This window comes from Aquarana catesbeiana, linkage group LG08 (genome assembly GCF_042186555.1).
Source record: "Aquarana catesbeiana isolate 2022-GZ linkage group LG08, ASM4218655v1, whole genome shotgun sequence".
Lineage (NCBI taxonomy): Eukaryota > Metazoa > Chordata > Amphibia > Anura > Ranidae > Aquarana > Aquarana catesbeiana.
In genome coordinates, this window is record NC_133331.1 from 303,067,315 (window position 1) to 303,093,171 (window position 25,857).

Consider the following 25,857-nt stretch of genomic DNA (forward strand, 5'->3'; position numbering starts at 1 on the left):
AGGTCTGCCTAAGAAAGAATGGGTGGATGTACTGGCCCCTTTCCTGACTGCAGATCCTCAACTGGCGAATTGTGATTTGGTCTCAAAGTCATCATGGGATTATACATTGCTAAAGGCAGAAATACTAGCCAGGCTGGGAGTGAGTATTGCTTTGAGGGCGAGCCGAGTTCATGGCTGGCGCTTTGATAGGGCTAAGCCTGCCTATGTGCAGCTGTATCATCTAATGCAGGGGGTCTCCAAACTTTTCAAACAAAGGGCCAGTTTTATTGTCCTACTAAGGCTAGCAAAGGGCCACATTTGTCCCTCGGACCTCAGTTTGGAGACCCCTGATCTAATGCGCCTTTTACAGGAGGTCAGGACTATGTGCAGGCCAGTAAAGTTCCTCCACCCCAAACGTGCTCATCCATGTCTTTATGGACCTTGCTTTTTGCATTGGTCCAAATCATTTGGTGGAGGGGGGATTATGGTGTTTGGTTGTTTTTCAGGGGTTGGGTTTGGCTCCTTAGTTCCAGTGAAGAGAACTCTGAAGACATCAGCATACCAAGACATTTTGGACAATTTTTTGCTCCCAACGTTGTGGGAACAGTTTGGGGAAAGCCCCTTCCTGTTCCAACATGACTGCCCACCAGTGCACAAAGCAAGGTCCATAAAGACATGGATGAGCGAGTTTGGGGTGGAGGAACTTGACTGGCCTGTGCAGAGTCCTGACCTCAACCCCTTGGAACACCTTTGGGATAAATTAGAGTGGAGATTGTGAGCCAGGACTTCTCGTCCAACATCAACGCCTGACCTCACAAATGCACTTCTGGAAGAATGATCAAACATTCCCATAGACACACACCTAAACCTTGTGGATGGTCTTCCCAGAAGAGTTGAAGCTGTTATAGCTGTAAAGGGTGGGCCAACTCAATATTGAACAGACATCCACCAGCCTCTCTGACCAGCTGCTTAATAAACAAGTACCCGCCCTCTACTATTAACCCGCTCCTAAACCTGCACCAGGCTGACTCGTCTACAACAGAGCTCTTCATGCTATGACTCTCCAGATGTTCAGAAACTACAATTCCCACCATGCCTAGTCATGTCTGTGAATGTCCGAGTATTACAATGCCTCATGGGACGTGTAGTTCTGCAACAGCTGGAGGGCCGAAGTTTGGAGATCCCTGATCTACAACATCAATAAGGAAGCTCACTCATATGAATTCTCTGGTGTTGCAAAAGGTTTCCTTTCCTAGTGAAAGATTTCCCATACTCTGAACATGATTATGGACGCGCTCCTGTGTGAATTCTCTGATGTGTAACAAGGGCTGCTTTTTGAGTGAAAGATTTTCCGCACTCTGAACATGAATAAGGACGCTCGCCTGTGTGAATTCTTTGATGTTTAACAAGGTTTCCTTTTTCAGGGAAAGATTTCCCACACTCTGAACATGAATAAGGACGCTCGCCTGTGTGAATTCTAAAATGTTTAACAAGGAATCCTTTCTGATTGAAAGATTTCCCGCACTCTGAACATGAATAAGGACGCTCATCTGTGTGAAGTCTAAGATGTTTAACAAGGAATCCTTTCTGATTGAAAGATTTCCCGCACTCTGAACATGAATAAGGACGCTCACCTGTGTGAATTCTCTGATGTGTAACAAGGGTTCCTTTGCCAGTAAAAGATTTCCCGCACTCTGAACATGAATAAGGACGCTCACCTGTGTGAATTCTCTGATGTGTAACAAGGGATGCTTTATGAGTAAAAGATTTCCCACACTCTAAACAAGGGAAAGGACGCTCACTCGTGTGAACGCTCTGGTGCTGAATAAGGTTTCTTTTCAGAGTGAAAGATTTCCCGCACTCTGAACATGAATAAGGACGCTCACCCGTATGAATTTTCTGATGTGTAAAAAGGTCTGCTTTGCCAGTGAAAGATTTCCCACATTCTGAACATGAATAAGGACGCTCACCTGTGTGAATTCTCTGATGTGTAACAAGGAGTACTTTTTGAGTGAAAGATTTCCCGCACTCTGAACATGAATAAGGACGCTCACCTGTGTGAATTTTCTGATGTCTAGTAAGTGCTCCCTTCTGAGTGAAAGATTTCCCGCACTCTGAACATGAGAATAGATTGTCACCTAGGTGATCTCCTTCATGGGGTGAGGAAGATTCCTCGGGATTAGAAGGATATGTTGATCGATCTGCAGTGTGAGATCTTACATGGATATTTACAATCATAGTATGTGATTGATGAGAAGATTCCCCCTGATCAGAGGGATCCATTGATGTCTCCGGACAGGAAGGTCTGTGATGTATATTTTGTGTATTTGGATTTCCTCCTGGAGGATCCTGTGTGATGACATTATCTTCTGACTTACAATCAGCAGATAATAGAAGATGTCTCTCCAAAGAATTCCTGACATCACATCCATCTGTTGGAAAGAAGTAAAAAAAATATAATAAATCTCAGTAGATGAGAAATAACTGGAGTTTTAGCTCCTCCTCCCCGTCGGTGGAATAAGTGGAAATGACGATCTCACAACTGGGCTCCTGTTCTCCCTTCAAAATCAATCAGAAAAGTCTTCACACCGAGTCCATATATGATCTGCTAATTCTTTAATAATAAATAGCTATGACTGAGGCTTCATTATCCAAAACACGTTAGTGGATTGTTACTACATCGGATTGGCTGGATTTTATATTATGAAGAGTTTGCAGATCATATATGGACTCCAAGCTGAGTCAGCAAGAAAAAAAAAGTCACGTTGGTCTAACAGTCAACACTTTCACAGAGCTCTGGCATGAAACTGGGTACAACTGTAACCTCAAAATATGGAAAAAAAACCTTCCTCCAAGATTCATAATGCTGGTGTCCTAGGGTGGCTCCATCCCTCCTCCATCAGTGTGGAGACAACCTAAGCTGTTAGTGCAATGGTTTATTAAAGGCTTAGATCACCTCTGCAGAAGAACTGTAAAGCTGAACTAACACCAGATCCCCTCCCCACCCTCCAGGACCCCGCTTTACATGTGATGTGCTGACCAATCAGAATCCATCTGGTCCATTGGAGCGGTGAGAGAGCCCTGATAGTAGAGGATGGCTGACGGTAAGTACAGTGAGGACCGGGGGGGGGGGGGGGGGGGGTGAAGGGGTCCGGTGTTAGGTCACCTTTACAATTTTTCTTTATTAGGCAAACTAACCCTTTAATGTGACTTTAGGGGTCTGTTTGACCAGTTATGTCTCATCTGCCTTCCATTGATGGTAATGAAGTGCATATTGGGCTCCATTTGCTTTTTCCCCAACCACAGCAACCCGGGAAAGTGACAGCCGGACCCGGAAGTGATGTCATCCACATACTGTGTATCTGGAAAGTATTCACAGCGCTTCACTTTTTCCACATTTTGTTATGTTACAGGCTTATTTCAAAATGGATAAAATTAATCATTTTCCACAAAACTCTACAAACAAACCCCCAAAAAGACAACGTGAAAGAAATTTGTTTGAAATCTTTGCAGATTTATTAAAACTAAAGAACGTACAAACATGCCATGCACATAAGTATCGCAGCCTTTGTTCAATACTTTGGTGAAACCCCTTTGGCACCAATTACAGCTTCAAGTCGTTTTGAGTATGATTCTACAAGCTTGGCACATATTTTTGGGCAGTTTCTCCCATTCTTCTTTCTCAAGCTCCATCAGGTTGGATGGGGAACGTCGGTGCACAGCCATTTTCAGATCTCTCCAGAGATGTTCAATTGGGTTCAAGTCTGAGCTCTGGCTGGGCCACTCAAGGACAATCACAGAGTTGTCCTGTAGCCACTCCTTTGTAATCTTGGATGGGTTGTTGTCCTGTTGGAAAATGAACCTTTATCCCAATCTGAGATCCAGAGCGCTCTGGAGCTGGTTTTCATTAAGGATGTCACTGTACATTGCTGCATTCATCTTTCCCTTGATCCTGACTAGTCTCCCAGCTAAAAAACATCCCCACAGCATGATGCTGCCACCACCATGCTTCACTGGTATTGGCCAGGTGATGAGCAGTGCCTGATTTCCTTCAGACATGACGCTTGCCATTTAGGCCAAATAGTTCAATCTTTGTTTCATCAGACCATTCGTTTCTCACGGTCAGAGTCCTTCAGGTGCCTTTTGGCAAACACCACGTGGGCTGTCATGTGCCGTTTACTGAGGAGTGGCTTCCGTCTGGCCACTCTACCATACAGGCCTGATTGGTGGAGTGCTGCAGAGATAGTTGTTCTTCTGGAAGGTTCTCCTCTCTCCACAGAGAAAATGCTGGGGCTCTGTCAGAGTGACCATCGGGTTCTTGGTCACCTCCCTGACTAAGGCCCTTCTCCCTCGATCGCTCAGTTTGGTGGCCCGCTCTAGGTAGAGTCCTGGTGGTTCCAAGTTTTTTCCATTTATGGATGATGGAGGCCACTGTGCTCATTGGGACCTTCAATGCTGCAGAAATGTTTCTGTACCCTTCCCCACATCTGTGCCACGATACAATCCTGTCTCGGAGGTCTACAGACAATTCCTTGGACTTCATGGCTTGGTTTGTGCTCTGACATGCACTGTTAACTGTGGGACCTTATATAGACAGGTGTGTGCCTTTCCAAATCATGATTTCAAACAAACTTCTTTCACATTGTCATTTTGAGGAAAATAATGAATTCAATCAATTTTGGAATAAGGCTGTGACATAACAAAATGTGGAAAAAGTGAAGGGCTGTGAATATTTTCCAGATGCACTGTAGCTTCCAGGTTCTTATTAGGGAAGGGAGATCAGTGAATTAACATTCACTCCCCTCTATGTGGCGACACCCACCATGGAGGTCCTGGACCCACAAGTGGGGTGAAACATGGCAGGGGTGCACGTGAGGAAAGAGGTGGTGTGGAAGTTATACAGCCACCTGATCACTTCCTCCTGACAGCCAACAGTCGGCTTGTCAGTGCTTAAAACCATCTGCTGCTACTGATGTATATCATATATTAGAAGCAAAGAAAGGGTTAAAGGAGGCGGTACTCTGTATATATACACACCTAAATACACTGGTGTACAAGTATCTGTGACAACTCTTTATAAACTATTCATAGATATAAAATATTGTAACGCTCCGCACTCCAAGAAATGGAATACATAGAAAAGGTGGTAGGGAGATTGCACTCACTTATACCGGAATATAAGGGAATTAATCTGATGGAAAACATGCAATCATGTGAAGCGTACAGTACAAGAAGCATGTGTCAAGTGAAAAATGACATGAGCAGATCAATACTCCAGATGTGCCAACTCCAGTGCACCACCAATGAGGTCATACACGCTTACAGGTACTGAAAGTGTCCAAAAGATGGAGATGGCCAGCTTGGGACGGATCACAACCCAGCACATGGAAAAGATGAGAACCACCACACTCACTTTGCAAGGCCTTGCACACCATGGTTCTAAGGATAGCCCCTAGGGGGGTTCTGGTCTGCAGTGGGCCCTAACATAGGAGCCCAGCCAGGTGCCAAGCTTCCCTTATCTACAGAACCTCTGTCACTGGTCACCACCATTCTCTCTGCCCCGAACTGGAGGCTCCTTCTTATCACTCTTCACGCCATAACATCAAGGCTTAACTGAATTGTACATTCTATTCCCCAGGTCTCCTCAATACATTGTAAAGTCCCTTCTCTTCCAAAGTAACACAGATGGTTACTCTTAAATAGGGATGAGCCGAACACCCCCCTGTTCGGTTCGCACCAGAACATGCGAACAGGCAAAAAATTTGTTCGAACGCGCGAACACCGTTAAAGTCTATGGGACTCGAACCATGAATAATCAAAAGTGCTAATTTTAAAGCCTTATATGCAAGTTATTGTCATAAAAAGTGTTTGCGGACCTGGGTCCTGCCCCAGGGGACATGTATCAATGCAAAAAAAAGTTTTAAAAATGGCCGCTTATTCGGGAGCAGTGATTTTAATAATGCTTAAAGTGAAAAAATAAAAGTGTAATATTCCTTTAAATTTCGTACCTGGGGGGTGTCTATAGTATGCCTGTAAAGGGGCGCATGTTTCCCGTGTTTAGAACAGTCTGACAGCAAAATTACATTTCAAAGGAAAAAAAGTCATTTAAAACTACTCGCGTCTATTAATGAATTGTCGGTCTGACAATACACATAAAAGTTCATTAATAAAAATGGCATGGGAATTTCCCACAGGGGAACCCTGAACCAAAATTAAAAAAAAAAAAAAAAAAAAAGGCGTGGGGGTCCCCCTAAATTCCATACCAGGCCCTTCAGGTCTAGTATAGATATTAAGGGGAACTCTGCACCAAAATTTAAAAAAAAAATGGTGTGGGGTCCCCCCAAAAATCCATACCAGACCCTTATCCGAGCATGCAACCTGGCAGGCCACAGGAAAAGAGGGGGGATGAGAGAGTGCCCCCCCTCCTGAACCGTACCAGGCCACATGCCCTCAACATTGGGAGGGTGCTTTGAGGTAGCCCAAAAGCACTTTGTCCCCATGTTGATGAGGTCAAGGGCCTCATCCCCACAACCCTTGGCCGGTGGTTGTGGGGGTCTGCAGGCAGGGGGCTTTCCCCATGATGTCAGAGGGGACGGGGGTCACCCGGTTACATAACGGGTGACTCCGCCCCCTCTGACATCACGGGGAAAGCCATAGGGGAAGTCCCCGTCAAGTCCCCGTTAGTCAGAGGGGGCGGGGTCACCGGGTGGCCCCGCCCTCTGTTATTTAAGTAGTGTCAGAAGAAGAGAAGCGTCACACAGCGGGAGCCTCCCATTGATGCGGAGCGGCCCAAGAACGAGGCAGGGAAGAAGATGCCACGGAGGAAGATGCCGGACAAGAACACCGGAGCAAGAAGCAGAGGAAGAAGAAGATGAAGAAACCAAAGGAAGAAGGAAGGAAGAAGACCCAAAGAAGATGGAAAGAAGAAGACTTCAAATAAAGGAATTGTCAAAAACTGTCTCTTGTCATTTTTAAAATTTTTGACACTTTTTTGTGAAATGGTAGGGGTACTTTTGTACCCCATTACCATTTTACACGGTGGGGGGGCAAGATCTGGGGGTCCCCTTGTTAAAGGGGGCTTCCAGATTCCGATAAGCCCCCCCGCCCGCAGACCCCCACAACCACCGGCCAAGGGTTGTGCAGATGAGGCCCTTGTCCTCATCAACATGGGGACAAGGTGCTTTGGGGTGCTACCTCAAAGCACCCTCCCAATGTTGAGGGCATGTGGCCTGGTACGGTTCAGGTGGGGGGGGGCGCTCTCTTGTCCCCCCCTCTTTTCCTGCGGCCTGCCAGGTTGTGTGCTCGGATAAGGGTCTGGTATGGATTTTTGGGGGGACCCCACGCCATTTTTTTTTAAATTTTGGTGCAGGGTTCCCCTTAAAATCCATACCAGATCTGAAGGGCCTAGTATGGAATTTAGGGGGACCCCCACGCCATTTTTTTTCTAATTTTGGTTCGGGGTTCCCCTGTGGGGAAATCCCATGTCGTTTTTATCAATGAACTTTTATGTGTATTGTCGGACCGACAATTCATTAATAGCTGCGAGTAGTTTTAAATGACTTTTTTTCCTTTGAAATGTCATTTTGCTGTCAGACTGTTCTAAACACGGGAAACATGGGCCCCTTTACAGGCATACTATAGACACCGCCCAGGTACGAAATTTAAAGGAATATTACACTTTTATTGTTTCACTTTAAGCATTATTAAAATCACTGCTCCCGAAAAAACGGCCATTTCTAAAACTTCTTTTTGCATTGATACATGTCCCCTGGGGCAGGACCCAGGTCCCCAAACACTTTTTATGACAAATACCATGGATATAAGCCTTTAAAATTAGCAGTTTTGATTTCTCCCATAGACTTTTAAAGGGTGTTCCGTGGCTTTCGAATTTGCTGCGAACACCCCAAATTGTTCGCTGTTCGGCGAACTGGCGAACAGCCGATGTTCAAGTCGAACGTGAGTTCGACTCGAACGTGAAGCTCATCCCTACTCTTAAACAACAGGTTCTTTAATGCAATGGTTCTCAACCTGTCAGCTCAACCACATCTTCCTCCACCTTTAATTGAAACTGGGATCTGCTTGCTAAATTCTGTGTATGTGCTTTTGGTGATCTATGCTGCCTTCAAATTCTTTACCTCTGTCCATATCACAGTGATGTTTATTTTACTTTCTTGTTGTCTATACCTAAATTATGAGCAGTTTCTATCTTTACGACTCTGACATCTCTGCTCTCTTGCTGTGTCTTGTAGTGAGCCTTGGTGTGAAAAGTTCATTCTGTTAGCCATGTGTCCCTCCTATGCAATCCTGACTAATTAATTGGCAATACCCCCACCCAAATTCAGTATAAATTTAGACCTTCCCTAGGGGATGCACAGGCTGGGATTGCATTGGCAACTATCATCTTGGATAAATTATTCATATTGGATTAAGTATTACACTTCCGTTCTGCACTTCAGCGAATACACAAAGCAAAAATACACAACAGACTTCTGCAGAACACTAAACTGACTACAGGTGACCTGATTCTCCATCAAACTTTCATCTCTCATTCAGGCTTCCTCTCAAATTTCACCTCTCTGTATCATGCACGCCCTACGCCCTACTTGCCTTCTCACAGTTGCATCCTCTCTCCTTAAATTCTCACTCCTTCAGCCATCTTCTCCACCCCACAGCTTATATATATCACCCTCACTCCTGTCTTCACCTTATTACTGCACTTATCAGCTCCTGCTAATTCTGAACCCATATACCAATAAAACCTGCAAGTCACTGGGACGTGTCCCCCCACATAAGTCACACTCCCATATCACCTTTCTCACCCTTCTGCTTCTCCTAACTTCTGGAGATATTTCCCTAAATCCTGGGCAGCCATCATTTACCTTCGGCCAACATACCCAGCACCCCCCATCCTCACAATCTCATTTCTATTCCTCTTCAGCCTAGAACCAGCCTCCCCTTCTCCTGTGCCCTTTGGAATGCCCGCTCTGTTTGTAACAAACTCACCACCGTCCATGACCTCATAGGCGTGCGCACAGGGTGTGCCAGGTGTGCCTGGGCACACCCTAATCACCCCATGTGCATTAGCATTATCCAGGGACAACACCAGGTGGGTGCTAGTGGCCAGTGTAAATGGCCCCATTATATTAAAGGCTAGGTTCAACAGTAGGAACACGTTACACCCATATTTGGGGCGTAATGTAATATGCTCCCAATCAACTGTCTCCCAACACCAGAGCCTCCTTTCTGTTCATGTGTGTTTGAGATTTGGAGTGCACACCCTAATGCAGTAGGCTGCGCACACCTATGCATGACCTATTTATCACAAACTCCCTGAACCTACTTGCAATTACTGAGACCTGGATTCAAGAATCTGACCTTTCTTCTCCTGCTTCTCTCTCCTATGGTGTCCTCCTGTGGACTCACTCTCCCAGGCCTAGTGGACGGAAAGGAGGTGGTGTTGGAATCCTCCTATCCCCTCAAAGCACTTTTCAGGTTCTTCATCCACCCCCACTCTGTCCCTCTCTTCATTTGAAGCTCACTGTATTCATCTATTTTCTCCAGTTTCATTGAGAATTGCTTTGATCTATCGTCCCCCAATGGACAAGCGCTTCTAATCACTCTGTCGGCAACTGCCTTGACCTCATATTCTCCTACCTATGCACTCCGCACAACCTCTCCAATATTCCCTTTCCTCTCTCTGATCACCACCTTATTAGTTTCACTCTCTCCTTGTCTACCTCCTCCTTGCCTTCCAACTACCAAACTATTACCCCTAGAAACCTTCACCGTCTTAACCCTTCTCTTCTTTTTTCTGCTACAGATTGTCTCTACGACAAAATCTCATCCTTGTCCTGCCCCAACTTGGCCACTTCTGTCTACAATAGTTCACTGTCATCCACCCTGGGTACCTTCGCCTCCCTCACTACGCACAGAATCAGGCCCCGACCACTACAACCCTGGCAGACAGACAATACCAGAAGCCTCAAAAAACGTAGCCACGCTCTTCAGCGTCTGTGGCGTAAAACTAAGTCACAGCAAAATTTCAGCCAATATAAATCTGCCCTCCAAAAATACCATTCCTGCCTGCACACTGCCAAACAGATCTACTTTATCACTCTCATTAACACCCTCTCATGCAGTCCCCATCAACTCTTTTCTACCTTTACCACGCTACTTCTTCCTCCATTACCCCCACCCGCTAACTTACTCACTGCCCAGGAGATTGCTAATAACTTCAAAAATAAGATTGAGACAATTCGTCTGGAAATCTCCGCTCTACAGATATCTCCCTCACTTTACACTCCTTGTCCTCCTGCACAATCAATACTTCCCTCTTTTAACCCAGCTACTATAGTGGAAGTCAGTAAACTTTTTTCTAATGCCCACCTAACCTCCTGCCCCCTGGACCCTGTTCCTTCTCAAATACTACTGTCACCATCTGACTCAATCCTACACGCCTTAACTCATATCTTCAACCTCTTCCTCTCTACTGGCATCTTCCCCAACCCTCTAAAACATGCGCTAGTTACTCCCATACCAAAAAAGGCCTCACTAGACCCCACTTTACTCCCTTTTGCCTCCAAACTCCTTGAACGTTTAGTCTACAATCGACTGAGCGACCACCTCATTGAGAATAACCTTCTTGATCCCCTTCAGTCTGGATTTCGCCCACAGCTCTCCACAGAAACTGCCCTCCTAAAACTCACAAACGACTTACAGCCAGAACCAATGGTCATTATTCCATACTCTTACTCTTGGACCTTTCTAATGCCTTTGATACAGTTGACCACCCCCTCCTCCTCAAAAAACTCAATTTGCTTGGTCTTTATGGCTGCACTCTCCGTTGGTTCGAATCTTACCTATGTCCTCGCACCTTCAGTGTCACTTACAACTCTACTTCCTCTTCTCCAACTCCTCTTACCGTTGGGGTCCCCCAAGGTTCTGTCCTTGGACCTCTGCTATTCCTAATCTACACATCCTCCCTGGGTCAGCTGATAGCATCCCATGGCTTTCACTACCATTTATATGCTGATGACACCCAAATTTTTCTCTCTGCCCCTCAGCTCACCCCATCAATCTCCTCATGCATCACTGATCTACTAACAGACATATCAGCCTGGATGTCAAACCACTTCCTCAAACTGAATCTATCTAAAACTGAGCTCTTAATATTTCCTCCCCCACGTGCCCCCTCCCCTGACTTCTCTGTCAAGATCAATGGCACATCTATCAGTCCGTCCCCGCATGCCAGGGTGCTAGTTGTAACCTTAGACTCTGAACTGTCCTTTCAGGCCCACATACAATCCCTGTCCAAATCATGCCGCCTTAGCCTCCGCAACATTTCCAGAATACGCCTTTTAACTAATGACACCACCAAGCTACTAATTCACTCCCTGGTCATCTCTCACCTCGATTACTGAAACTCCCTCCTCATTGGATTACCTTTACATAGACTACCCCACCTTCGGTCCATAATGAATGCCGCTGCAAGACTCATCCACCTTACCAACCATTCAGTGTCCTCCAGCCCTCTCTGCCAATCCCTCCACTGGCTTCCACTCACCCAACAAATAAAATTCAAAGTACTAACAATAATTTACAAAGCCATCCATAACTCTGCCCCCGGCTACATCACTAACCTAGTCCCAAAATACCAACCAAGCCGCTCTCTTCGGTCATCCCAAGACCTCCTACTCTCTAGCTCCCTTGTCACCTCCTCCCATGCTCACCTCCAGAATTTCTCCAGAGCTTCTCCCATCCTTTGGAACTCCCTACCCCAATCTCTCCGACTGTCCCCTAATCTATCCATCTTTAGGCGATCCCTGAAAACCGTTCTCTTCAAAGAAGCCTATCCTGCTTCTAACTAACACTGTTTTACTTCCTCCATCAGCTCATCCCCTTCACAGCTATTATCTTTTGTATCAATTGACCCTTCCTTTTTAGATTGTAAGCTCTAACAAGCAGGGCCCTCTGATTCCTCTTGTACCAAATTGTAATGTAACTGTAATGTCTGCCCTCATGTTGTAAAGCGCTGTGCAAACTGTTGGTGCTATATAAAACCTGTATAATAATAATAATAATAATAATAACCTCAGCCCTCAAGTACCCACAATGGGCCATGTTTTGGGAATTGCCCTTAGATAAAATAGCTCTTATAAATGCCATGTCATTGATATTGATTTAAAGAAGCTGTGCAAAGTAAAAAAAAAACCTGTAAACATGACCCATTGGGGATACTTGAGGACTGAAGTTGAGTACCATACATACAACATACAGGGATATACAATGTAATACTGACATAAAATTACACACATAGGTTGGACTTGTGTCTTTTTTCAACCTCGCCTACTATGTAACTATGTAATCACTGCTTTAGTGAATAAAGTTATATTTACCGTTCTGTCCAGGTTCCATAGAAGTACATTTGAGCGATATACAGAATCACAGTTGCATTTCCACTCTCTCTCTCTTATAATAATGTACCGGATTTGGCTGTGCGGCGCTGTTCATAACTTTTATAGCTTAGTTGCATCCCAGTAAATAGCATCAAAAGTCCAGTCCTTGGAACCAGTGCTGGGACAAGGTCTTCCAGTGCCCAGGGCAAAGATGCCGAACTGCACCCACTCCTCATTCATGATGTGCAAGTTTAGGGGATCCTACACCGATCAGTCACTACCTTGTCACTCCCTTGTCTAAATCACTGTCACTATCACTACTCCTATCAGCCTTGTAACAGAAGGAAGGCGCCCCCATCTCTACAGTAAACCATTGCACCCAGGGCAGCCACACCTCCAGCCCACCCTTTGTCCCGACCCTTCTTGGAACCCATCCAGGGGTCCCGCTAAGGGGAAACTCCACCACAAAGTTCAGTTCAGCTCTTTACAGCGTCCTCACTGATCACCTCCCATACAGGAACAGACCACAAGGTCCGATCTGGTTCAAAATCAGAAAGTGACACATGCAGGGGAAGGAACATCACAAAACCAAGTGTTAACTCTTACCACACCACACATTAATCCTTTAGTAGGCAAACACATAATTAACCTTTTAGAACCTGCCTATAGGATGATGTGAAGATCTTATAATTATCCAGGGCTTTTTTTCCGCGGGAACGCAGTTCCGGCACCTCCAGCACTGAATGTATGTAATAGCATGGATTGTGGGGTGTGCTGGAGGGTCTATTGATGTTGGCTTCTGGGGGATCTATTGTCACTGGTGGGGATCGGGTTTTGTGTGAGGGTCTATTGTTGCTGATGGGGAATCTATTGTTGCTAGGAGGTCTTATGTTGCTGGAAGAGATCTAGTGTTGAGGGAGAGGTCTATTTTTACTGGGTGCTGGAGGATCTATTGAGGCCGGCTGCTGGGAGATCTGTTGTTGCTGCTGGGGAGGGAGTCTAATTTTGCTTGGGTGGATATTTTGTTACTGGGTGTGATATTTTGTTGTGGGTAGTTCACGGTTGCTGCAGGGAATCTATTGTTGTTGGGGTGGAGTCCATTGTTGTTGGGGGAGTCTATTGTTGTGTGGGGATATATTGCTGGGATTCTATTGTTGCTGGCTGCAGGGGATCTATTTTACTGCTTTTCTTTTTATCATCAACATATTCCATACAAATGATTTAGCACCACAAAATGATACTTGGTTTTGTATTCTCTAAAAGGGGCAGTACTGGTAGGTGGGTAGGGGGTGGAATCAAGGCACGGTGGTCAGAGGTGGGTAGGGGGCAGAGACAAGGGGTGACTCAGACAAGGAGAGTTCCCACACCTATTCTCTGAGAAAAAAGCCCTGTAATTATCTAACATTTTTTTACACTACAATCCTTATACTTAGAAGTAAAATGACACTTTGACCTGTTTTTTCCACAATGTCCATTACCTACCTGTATCAAAAGGTAGAGAAATGTCCTCCTGTTCACTTTTCATAATCATCTCAACCTCCTCTGTGAATGGCTGATCACCCCCCACATATGTCTCTACTTCTTCTTTAACCTCAGCTTTTATATTAATCTGTTCTTCATCCTACACCAAAAATAATAGAAAACTTGTATTAAAGTCAACTCAAAGGCAGACATAAAGGACACAAATGGCACGTCATTCAGTATGTACCCTCCATTGGAAGAACACAAGGATGAAGAGGACCTGTGATGTGTCTGGGCTTAAGACCCACAGAGGAAAGGAATGTATATTAAAAAATAAAAATGAGGGTGAAAAATGTAGGGCGCTCAAAGTAGCTAGAGACGGGGATGGGGGGTGTGGGTAACAAAGGCAGCACTTCAGATGTCAAAGTAAAACAAGAGACTACACAGAAGAACATCATCTCATGGCTTAGAATATATATTTAGGTCTAGATGCCCAGCCCCACCTACCTGATGATGGTGAGGTATGGTGTGATCCTCCTGTATGGAATCCCAGAAACACAGAGGAGGGGGAAATCTCTCACCCTAAACCCCAACGATGAAAAAACAATATATAAATAGAGCAAGAGATTAAATAGAAAAATATCATCTCATAGCTTAGAATACTTTTATGTTGTAATTGCTCAGTTCCACCTACCTGATGATGGTGAGGGATGGTGTGATCTGCCTGTGTGGAATCCTGAGAATAAAGAGGATCACCCTCTACCATAGACTGCGGATCCCCAGACTTCTCTTCTTTTTCTACTTTAACCTCAACTTTGATGTCTTTCAATTGTTCACCCTAAACCCCAAATATGATAAAACGGATTTATAAAAGGAAACAAGAGATGAAATAGAAGAATGTTATTTTGAAGCGTAGATTCTACAACGTATTTGAGTTCTAGTTGCTCAGACCCACCTACCTGATGATGGTGAGGGATGGTGTGATCTTCCTGTGTGGAATCCCAGGAATACCGAGGACGGGGACATCTCTCTGGTGGGTTCCCATTACCGGATCCATCTGTGGGAAACAAACACACTGACTGAATACATTGTTTCTATATGTTTATCAGATGATGGGGGATATAGGGGGATATAGGTGGATCCTCCCTACTGCTCTCTCCTTTACAATAAAGTCTCCTCTTACCCGGTGATGTGAGGGGCGGCTGATTCTCCATCATGATGTCCTTGTAAAGATCCTTGTGTCCTTCTAAATAAATTAATATTATTACGTCCTCTGCTGCCAGTTCCAACAATGTTTTCTTTTTATTTCCTCACCCTTCACCCAGGACGTCCTGTTTAGATCCCTTCATCACTTCCTGTTCCTTGCTCACATCACTTCCTGTCCCATCACTTCCTGTGCTATATCACTTCCTGTCTGCAGCTGACGTCACTTGCTCTCCAGCTGTGTGTTCACTTCCTATGTCTGTACAATCACACTCATCCTGTCTCCGTATTCCACTCAATATAGTAGGAAAAGATCTCCATCTCTATATTTATCAATAATTTTTATTTATTTTATCAAACAAATACAAATCAATTGAAGTTGCTGCATATATTATACAACATTTGTAATACAAAAACTGAGAAGGCATAAAGCATAGTTGCCAACAGTCCCGATTTTCCCGGGACAATCCCGATTTTGGGACCCTCGTCCCGATTGGAGGCTGTCCCAAATCGGGATTTTCGGGAAAATCGGGAGTTTGTTTTTTATTTTTCTGAGCAGCTGGCTCCAGCAAAATGGCCGCTGGCGGCGCCGCCGCTAGATCTTCCCCCTTGTGTTCAGTGGAGAGAGGAAGGGGGCTCGATCCGTGCAGCCAATGAATCGGCTTCTTTAGCTGCACGGATCGGCCCCTCCCCTCTCCACTGAACACACGGTGCCGGCGGCCAGACACAGCACACAGCCACAAACACAATGACAGCTCCCGAACAGCCCGTCAAGAGAGAGGAAATGGCCACCATGGAGGTGGACGGGCAGAGCGAGTATCTGCAGCATGGCAAAAAAAAAATGTACAAGTTCCTCCCAGGGGATGTAGTGCTGCCAGTCAGTCCCGCTGCATTATCACATAGTGCTCCATTCTGCTCTAATGGACATGTGCTGGGGGCGTTATGAGAGGGGAGGGTCTACACTGGCACTGATAGAGGGGGGGTCTGCACTGATGAAGGGGAGTCTGAACTGAGGGGGGTCTGCACTGATGAAGGGGGGTCTGAACTGAGGGGGTCTGCACTGAGGGGATCTGTACTGATGGAGGGGGGTCTGCATTGATGGAGGGGGTCTGCACTAGGGGGGACTGCACTGATGGAGGGGGGTCTGCACTGAGGGCGTCTGTATTGATGGAGGGGGTCTGCACTGAGGGGGTCTGCATTGATGGAGGGGGATCTGCACTGAGGGGGTCTGCACTGATGGAGGGGGTCTGCATTGATGGAGGGGGGTCTGCACTGAGGGGGTCTGCACTGATGGAGGGGGGTCTGCACTGAGGGGGTCTATACTGACTCTGCTGGGGGCACCTGATGCAAGGACGGACTCTGCTGGGGGCACCTGATGCGAGGACGGACTCTGCTGTGGGCACCTGATGCGAGGACGGACTCTGCCGGGGGCACCTGATATGAGGACAGACTCTGCTGGGGACACCTGATACGAGGACAGACTCTGCTGGGGACACCTGACGCAAGGACAGACTGCTGGGGGCACCTGATGCAAGGACGGACTCTGCTGGGGGCACCTGATGCAAGGACTGACTCTGCTGGGGGCACCTGATGCAAGGACGGACTCTGCTGGGGACCCCTGATGCAAGGACGGACTCTGCTGGGGACCCCTGATGCAAGGACGGACTCTGCTGGGGGCACCTGATGCAAGGACGGACTCTGCTGGGGACCCCTGATGCAAGGACGGACTCTGCTGGGGACCCCTGATGCAAGGGCGGACTCTGCTGGTGGCACCTGATGCAAGGACGGACTCTGCTTGTGGCAGGCAACGTGGCTAGTGACACGCTCAGGGATCCCACTGATTCGGCATTATGGTGAGTTGAATGATTTCATTTTATATTACAATGTAATAGAAATAATGTGCTTCAATCATCCTGGCACCATAACAATCATGGTGCCGGGATGATTGAAGCGTTAACACCAGGTGTTTGGAGTATCTTTATCTGCTGATTGTTAAACTTTCTAGAATACACATATTTCTATTTTTGTGTAGGATCTGGGGCTGCTGTCCCTTCATTCCTCTCCCCCCCTTTCCCTCTCCATCCCTCATTCATCTCAGACTCTAACCACACCCCCTTTGAGCCACGCCCCTTTTAAGCCACGTCCACTATTTCACGTACACCACGCCCATTTTTTGCCACAGTTTTATTTTTGCTAAATCATGCCTACAAATGAATGCCCCGCCCCCTAATTATTGTACGGCTCCACCTACAGCCAAAAAAGTGTCCCACATATTTTTTTGCAATGTTGGCAACTATGCATAAAGTATAGTACAGTGATATAAACCTTGATGGCCTAGTCCAGCCTACCCCGTTTGGGTGCAAGCTGTAGGACTGGAAGGTCACCGCTTTAAAGTGGGAGTTCACCTAAAAAAAAAAATATTAAAAGCCAGCAGCTACAAATACTGCAGCTGCTGACTTTTAATAAATGGATACTTACCTGTCCCAGGGTCCAGCGATGTCGGCAGCCGACGCCGATCACTTGCTCATTTCTCGTCAGCTGCCGCCGCCATCCTAGATGAGAGAAACAGCAAGTGAAGTGTTGGGGCTTCACTTCCCGTTTCCCTACTGCGCAGTTACTGTCATAACTTGTCCCCGCTATCTCCTGGGACCTGTGTGTTTCCCAGGAGACAGCGCGGGGGAACAGGAAGTGGTGTAGACTCCCGTGGGACTCTATGCCAGGAAGTGAGTGCAAATTCCTGTCTTAGACAGGTATCTGCACCCCCCTCCCCCCTGAAAGGTGCCAAATGTGACACTGGAGGGCTTCGAAAAGCGGAAGTTCCATTTTTGTCTGGAACTCCGCTTTAACTATGAGTATGGAAATAAAGTTGGGAAGGGAAATTAAAAAATACGAATAACCAAAAAGTAATGAATATCAGATATTACTATATAGAGAAATTAATCTACACTGACTAATTGCTTAGGTATATGGTCACAATATTTCAGCCTAAAGGGTAAATTTAAATTTTACATTCTTTTAGGTAATTGGAGGCTCTGGGATGGGATATCCAAATTTTCAATTTTTTTACTGAAAGTGGTTATGGAGTAGTTTTTATAAGCTAGCATTAATTCAAATTTGCAAAACCCTGAAAAGCTTTTGGAACTCAATCTCATCATTTATAGCAGATATTACAGGAAACCTTTCCACGCTTACTCCCGCCTCAGCCCTACTAGGTATAGACCTTGAGAAATACTCCATCTCTATATTTATTATGTGTATGTTCTACAATCCAGCAACTCCAGATGCATAGTTGGATAAATAGCTCAATATTCACAATGTATCTGGTTTATAATTCAGAGGCTATGGATGAACAGTTAGAGAAATGGTTCTATATTTAGGATGTACCTGATCTATAAACCAGAGGCTCTGGATTAGGGATGAGCCGAACACCGTTAAAGTCTATGGGACACGAACTTGAAAAATCAAAAGTGCTAATTTTAAGGGTTTATAAGCAAGTTATTGTCATAAAAAGTGTTTGGGGACCTGGGTCCTGCCCCAGGGGACATGTATCAATGCAAAAAAAGTTTTAAAAACGTCCGTTTTTTCGGGAGCAGTGATTTTAATAATGCTTAAAGTGAAACAATAAAAGTGACATATTCCTTTAAATTTCGTACTAGGGGGGTGTCTATAGTATGCCTGTAAAGTAGCGCATGTTTCCCGTGTTTACAACAGTCCCTGCACAGAATGACATTTCTAAAGTAAAAAAAGTCATTTAAAAGTACTCGCGGCTATAATGAATTGTCGGTCTCGGCAATACAGATAAAAGAACTCATTGAAAAAAAACGGCATGGGATCCCCCCAGTCCATTACCAGTCCCTTTGGGTCTGGTATGAATATTAAAGGGAACCCCGAACCAAAATTAAAAAAAAATTGCGTGGGGGTCCTCTCAAATTCCATACCAGACCTGAAGATTTTAAGGGGAACCCCGTGCCAAAATTAAAAAAAAAATGGCATGGGGGTCCCTCCAAAAATCCATACCAGACCCTTATCCAAACACGCAACCTGGCAGGCCGCAGGAAAAAAACGGGGGATGAGAGAGCGCCCCCCCTGAACCGTACCAGGCCACATGCCCTAAACATGGGGAGGGTGCTTTGGGGAAGCCCCCCAAAGCACCTTGTCCCCATGTTGATGGGGACAAGGGCCTCATCCCCACAACCCTTGCCTGGTGGTTGTGGGGGTCTGCGAGTGGTGGACTTATCGGAATCTGGAAGCCCCCTTTAACAAAGGGACCCCCAGATCCCAGCCTCCCCCCTGTGTGAAATGGTAACAGGGTACAAATGTACCCCTACCATTTCACAAAAGCAATGTTAAAATGGTAAAAATGACAAGACACGGCTTGGGACAAGTCCTTTATTTAAAAATAAAAAAAATAAAAATGTCCCACAAAGTCCATTCTTCTTCACTCCGCCGACAGACTGAAAAAGTAAAAAAAAAGCCGCACCGACCCGCCTCCACGGGAGGCTCCCACCGTATGATGTGTCTTCGCTTTGATAGTTCTTTTATGTAAGCGGGTGGCCCCGCCCCCTCTGAAAGCCATAGGGATGGCCCCATGTGTCAGAGGGGGGCGGGGTCACCTGGGAACATCACGGTGTGGCCCCGCCCTCAGTTATAAAAGAACTGTCAAAGCGAAGACCCGTCATATGGCGGGAGCCTCCCGAGGAGGCAGATCGGTGCGGCATTTTTTTTTCTTTTTCGGTCCGTCGGCGGCGAAAGAGAAGATGAATGGACTTGAGGGACAATTTTATTTTTTAATAAAGGACTTGTCCCAAGCCGTGTCTTGTCATTTTTACCATTGGGGAGGCTGGGATCTGGGGGTCCCCTTGTTAAAGGGCGCTTCCATATTCCAATAAGCCCCCCTGCTCGCAGACCCCCACAACCACCGGGCAAGGGTTGTGGGGATGAGGTCCTTGTCCCCATCAACATAGGGACAAGGTGCTTTGGGGGGCTACCCCAAAGCACCCTCCCCATGTTGAGGGCATGTGGCTTGGTATGGTTCAGGAGGGGGGGCGCTCTCTCATCCCCCCCTCTTTTCCTGCGGCCTGCCAGGTTGTGTGCTCAGATAAGGGTCTGGTATGGATTTTTGGGGGGACCCCCAAACCATTTTCTTTAAATTTTTGGCGCAAGGTTCCCCTTAAGATCCATACCAGACCTGAAGGGCCTGGTATGGAATTTGGGGGACCCCCATGCAATTTTTTTTTAAATTTTGGTTCCCCTTAATATTCATACAAGACCCAAAGGGACTGGGAGGATCCCATGCTGTTTTTTTCAATGACTTCTTTTATCTGTATTGCCGGGACCGACAATTCATTATAGCTGCCAGTACTTTTAATTGACTTTTTTTCCTTTAAAAATGTCATTTTGTGCAGGGACTGTTCTAAACACGGGAAAACTGTGCCACTTTACAGGCATATTATAGACATCCCCCAGGTATGAAATTTAAAGGAATATTTCACTTTTATTGTTTCACTTTAAGCATTATTAAAATCACTGCTCCCAAAAAAAGGCCGTCTTTAAAACTTTTTTTGCATTGATACATGTCCTCTGGGGCAGGACCCAGGTCCCCAAACACTTTTATGACAATAACTTGCATATAAGCCTTTAAAATTAGCCCTTTTGATTTCTCCCAAAGGCTTTTAAAGGGTGTTCCACGGCTTTCGAATTTTCCGCGAACACCCCAAATTGTTCGATATTCGGCGAACAGGTGAACACCCGATGTTCGAATCGAACTTACGTTCGACTCGAACATTGGGCTCATCCCTACTTACTAGTTAAAATAAGTATTTTTTGCTAGAAAATTACTTTTAAACCCTATATATATATATATATATATATATATATATAATATATTTAGCAGAGACCCTAGAGTAGAGATGAGCCCGATGTTGGAGTCGAGCGTAAGTTCGACTCCAACATTGGGTGTTTGCCCGTTTGTCAAACTGCAAATTTTATGGGGTTTTCGTAGCAAATTCGAGTGCCGTGGAACGCCACATAATGTACTGCGAGATCGCAGTGCATTGACAGCTGATGATTGGCCAAAGCATGCACCTGACCTGCATGCTTTGGCCAATCTAGGCACGCTCTGCTACGAGAGCCATAATTGGCCAAAGGCAGGGTGCCTTTAGCCAATCATGGCTCAGGCAGACTAAGTACATGCCCCATACTATGTTATATAGTGGCCATGTATAGTGTGTGGACGGAAATGATTGAGCTAGATTAGATAGGCAGGTTAGTTAGTGGCGTGCAGGCAGTGTATTTTATATATATATATATATATATATATATATATATATATATCTACAGTATCTCACAAAAGTGAGTACACCCCTCACATTTTGTAAATATTTTATTCTATCTTTTCATGTGACAACACTGAAGAAATTACACTTTGCTACAAGTAGTGAGTGTACAGCTTGTATAACAGTGTAAATTTGCTGTCCCCTCAAAATAACTCGAAACACAGCCATTAATGTTTAAACCCCTGGCAACAAAAGTGAGTACACTCCTAAATGAAAATGTCCAAATTGTGCCCAATTTGCCATTTTCTCTCCCCGGTGTCATGTGACTCATTAGTGTTACAAGGTCTCAGGTATGAATGGGGAGCAGGTGTGTTAAATTTGGAGTTATCGCTTTCACTCTCTCATATTGGTCACTGGAAGTTCAACATGGCACCTCATGAGAAAGAACTCTCTAAGGATCTTAAAAAAAGAATTGTTGCTCTACATAAAGATGGCCTAGGCCAAACCCTGAAACTGAGCTGAAGCACGGTGGCCAAGACCATACAGCGGTTTAACAGGAAAGGTTCCACTCAGAACAGGCCTCGCCATGGTCGATCAAAGAAGTTGAGTGCACAAGCTCAGCATCATATCCAGAGGTTGTCTTTGAGAAATAGACATATGAGTGCTGCCAGCATTTCTGCAGAGGTTGAAGGGGTGGGGGGGTCAGCCTGTCAGTGCTCGGACCATAAAATTGGACTCTATGGCTGTCGTCCCAGAAGAAAGCCTCTTCTAATGATGATGCACAAGAAAGCCCGCAAACAGTTTGCTGAAGACAATCAGACTAAGGACATGGATTACTGGAACCTTGTCCTGTGGTCTGATGAGGCCAAGATAAGCTTATTTTGTTCAGATGGTGTCAAGTGTGTGTGGCGGCAACCAGGTGAGGAGTACAAAGGCAAGTGTGTCTTGCCTACAGTCAAGCATGGTGGTGGGAGTGTCATGGTCTGGGGCTGCATAAGTGCTGCCGGTGTCTTGTCAAATACAGTCCCCTATCATATAGTGTCCTCCCTGTACTGTGCAGGCGCAGTACGGAGGACAAATGAGACGCCGAAAGTCTCCAAAGTTTAACAGCTGATCATCAGCTGTACACGGCGCCTGCGCTTTTATTCTCACCCTGTGTCCAGGTTCATTCCCTACTATCCAAGTGGACATAGAGTGAGAATAAATAGTTGCCGAGCGCAGCGAGGCCGTGCCCGAAGCGTGGCGAGCGAAGCGAGCCCGCGAGGGGCCCTCTTACACAGCCATCGCTAAGAAGTGCCGAAGCGCCGTGTACAGCTGATGGTCAGCTGATCAACTTCGGACACTTTCGGCATCTCCTTCTGCTCCGTACTGCGCAACGCTGCGCCTGCGCAGTACGGAGCGGACACTATCCGATAGAAGGACAGTATATGTCAGAACACCGGCACTGGGGAGCTACAGTTCATTTAGGGAACCATGAATGCCAACATGTACTGTGACATACTGAAGCAGAGCATGATTACCTCCCCTTGGAGACTGGGCCGCAGGGCAGTATTTCAACATGATAACAACCCCAAACACACCTTCAAGACGACCACTGCCTTGCTAAAGAGCTGAGGGTAAAGGTGATGGCTTGGCCAAGCATGTCTCCAGACCTAAACCCTATTGAGCATCTGTGGGGCATCCTCAAATGGAAGGTGGAGGAGCGCAAGGCCTCTAACATCAACCAGCTCCGTGATGTTATCATGGAGGAGTAGAAGAGGACTCCAGTGGCAACCTGTGAAGCTCTGGTGAACTCCATGTCCAAGAGGGTTAAGACACTGCTAGCAAAATAATGGTGGCCACACAAAATATTGACAATTTGGGCCCAATTTGGACATTTTCACTTAGGGGTGTACTCACTTTTGTTGTCAGCGGTTTAGACATTAATGGCTGTGTGTTGAGTTATTTTGAGGGTACAGCAAATTGCTATACAAGCTGTACACTCACTACTTTACATTGTAGCAAAGTGTCATTTCTTCAGTGTTGTCACATGAAAAGATAGAATAAAATATTTACAAAAATGTGAGTGGTGTACTCACTTTTGGAAGATACTGTATATATATATATTGTTGTGGACATTTTATTGGGATGTATTTAATATGTATTTTCACAGTGTCTCCCAGTGTTAGTTCTCCTGCAGTGGACTTGGGCAGACTGATGCTGGTTGAGACCTGTTTTGGTAGTGGAAAGCTTCTTGAGGATGCAGAGAAGTCTTTGCAGAGTGGGAATATGTCCGCCAGGGAAGGGCCCCTGTGCAATCCACAGACAATCGTCTGGGGGGATGTGTTCACTCTGCAAAGACATTATCGGTTATGGAGATGTACGCTCGTGTGTCTCTGATCAACACGTAGGGAGGCTATGGCGTGTTCCTGCAGATAATCTCCTATCCTCTGGAATGGTAGTATAATCCGGGTATGCATTGTTCTCTGAAAAATGCAGAATAAGGATTCACACCAATGGTGAATACGGCAGTCTTTGAGTGCGTTATGGTTGGGGACAGCATCCATGATTTCAAAGCCAGCCATGCAGCTTTCTTTGTCTTACTGGAGAGCATGGCTTACAGGTACAGGGGGCGGGAAATCATACACACTGCCCCTACCCAGACACGCCTATAGACTCCCCTAGTCATTGTTCATTGGTTGAGATTTGTATAACTCCTCCTGTTTAAAGGAATGCCTGTGCTTGATTGGACAATTGTGAGGCCAACAAGCTCTATTGTTATATTAATATAGATTGCTCCCATTATCGGCAAGTCTGCCTGTGGAGCTAAGGATGTGAGGATGGTGGTCATGTCTGTTTACTTTGAAAGATACGAGAAACAGGGTTGTACACAGATGCATTATACCAAAAGGCTGAAAGGGCGCTTTATTAGGAGACATGGATTAGGTGCAGTGTATAGTGGAAGTTCCATGACAACATATATATACTCTGCATTTAATGTAGACTAGATATTCAGTGTAGACTCTATATTCAGTCAGTGCAGGCAGTGTAGTATATATAACACAGTGTATTAAAGTGGTTAAGAGGAACCACGCGCCAAAATGTAAAAAAAATAAATAAAATTTGCGGGGGTCCCCCCCAAAGTCCATACCAGGCCCTTATCCTAGCAAGCAGCATGGCAGGCCAGCAAAGGGGAGGTTGACGAGCAAGCCCCCCCCCCCCAACCTGAACCATTCCAGGCCATTTGCCCTCAACATGAGAAGTGTGCTTTGGGGTCCCCCCAAAGCACCTTGTCCCCATGTTGATGTTGTTTGCCCTCAACAAGAGACAAACTACTTACTGGTTGGACACACGGTGGGGTTTACAGAAGGCAGTGACCTATCAGGCTGAGAGGGTGGGAAATGGCTCTAGTGTTAAGCAGTGCAGTGGACCATGTTTAAGATGACAGCCACGGATAATGTTAAAGCTTCTATGACAATATCTGAGTGGACTGCAACAAGGGTGTTAGGAACCATGAATCAGACTGAGACAGAAAATGCAGTAAAAAAAAAAATATCACACCTTTAATGTAATAGAAACAAATAGTACAGATCAGGAACATAATCAAAACATAAGCCAGGGTTCAGAAGCCAAAATCAGTAATCGGACGAGCCGGTAATCAGGAAGCCAGAGATCAGTGTAGTCGGAAGCCAAAGATCAGGAACCAGAAGGAACGTCAGCCGGGCAAAGTCTTTAACAGAAATTCAGCAGAGACACTCAGGATATGTTAAATAAGGCAAAGGCATGAAAGACATGAACAAGGCAGTTTAAATAGCCCGAAGGGGCTGGCTGTAGGCTGGACTGATGAGGCAGGTAATGGTAACCAGGTGAGCCACTGTGGAAACAATGAGTGGCTGGTAATTTACCGTCAGCTGAGCAGCATTGAGCACCGAGAAGAGAGCTTCTAGAAGCCCAGCCCTGACAAAGGAAGGTCTGCCTGAGGTAGAATGGGTGGATGTACTGGCCCCTTTCCTGACTGCAGATCCTCAACTGGCGAATTGTGATTTACTCTCAGAGTCAGCATGGGATTATACTAGGGTTGTCACCTCATCCCTTTAAATCCGAACACATATGAATTACACAGTTTCTGAGGCTAATTTAATGCAAATAAGGCACCAAGTGAGTTTAATTACCTCCTTAATCAGCCACAGAACATGTGTCATTAATATGTGTTCCATTTTAAAGGGATGAGGTGGCAACCCTAGATTATACATTGCTAATGACAGAAATACTAGCCAGGCTGGGAGTGATTGTTTGCTTTGAGGGAGAGCCGAGTTCATGGCTGGTGCTTTGACAGGGCTAAGCCTGCCTGTGTGCAGCTGCCTGTGTGCAGCTGTATCATCTAATGCAGGGGGTCTCCAAACTTTTCAAACAAAGGGCCAGTTTTATTGTCCTACAGACTTTAGGGGGGCCGGATTGTGGCCAGCAGGAGCAGAAACTCTGTGCAGGCCAGTCAAGTTCCTCCACCCCAAACTTGCTCATCCATGTCTTTATGGACCTTGCTTTGTGCATTGGTCTGAATCATT

At 45.8% G+C, this 25,857-nt stretch overlaps 1 protein-coding gene across 1 annotated transcript in view; it reads right to left on the reverse strand.

Annotated features, from left to right (window-relative positions):
• The window catches only part of LOC141105160 (uncharacterized), a 236,290-nt gene that overhangs the window by 41,125 nt on the left and 169,308 nt on the right, over positions 1-25,857 (reverse strand). Inside the window, 1 exon segment of the mRNA XM_073595050.1 lies at positions 1,260-2,117. Coding sequence (XP_073451151.1) covers positions 1,260-2,117 — 858 coding nt within the window.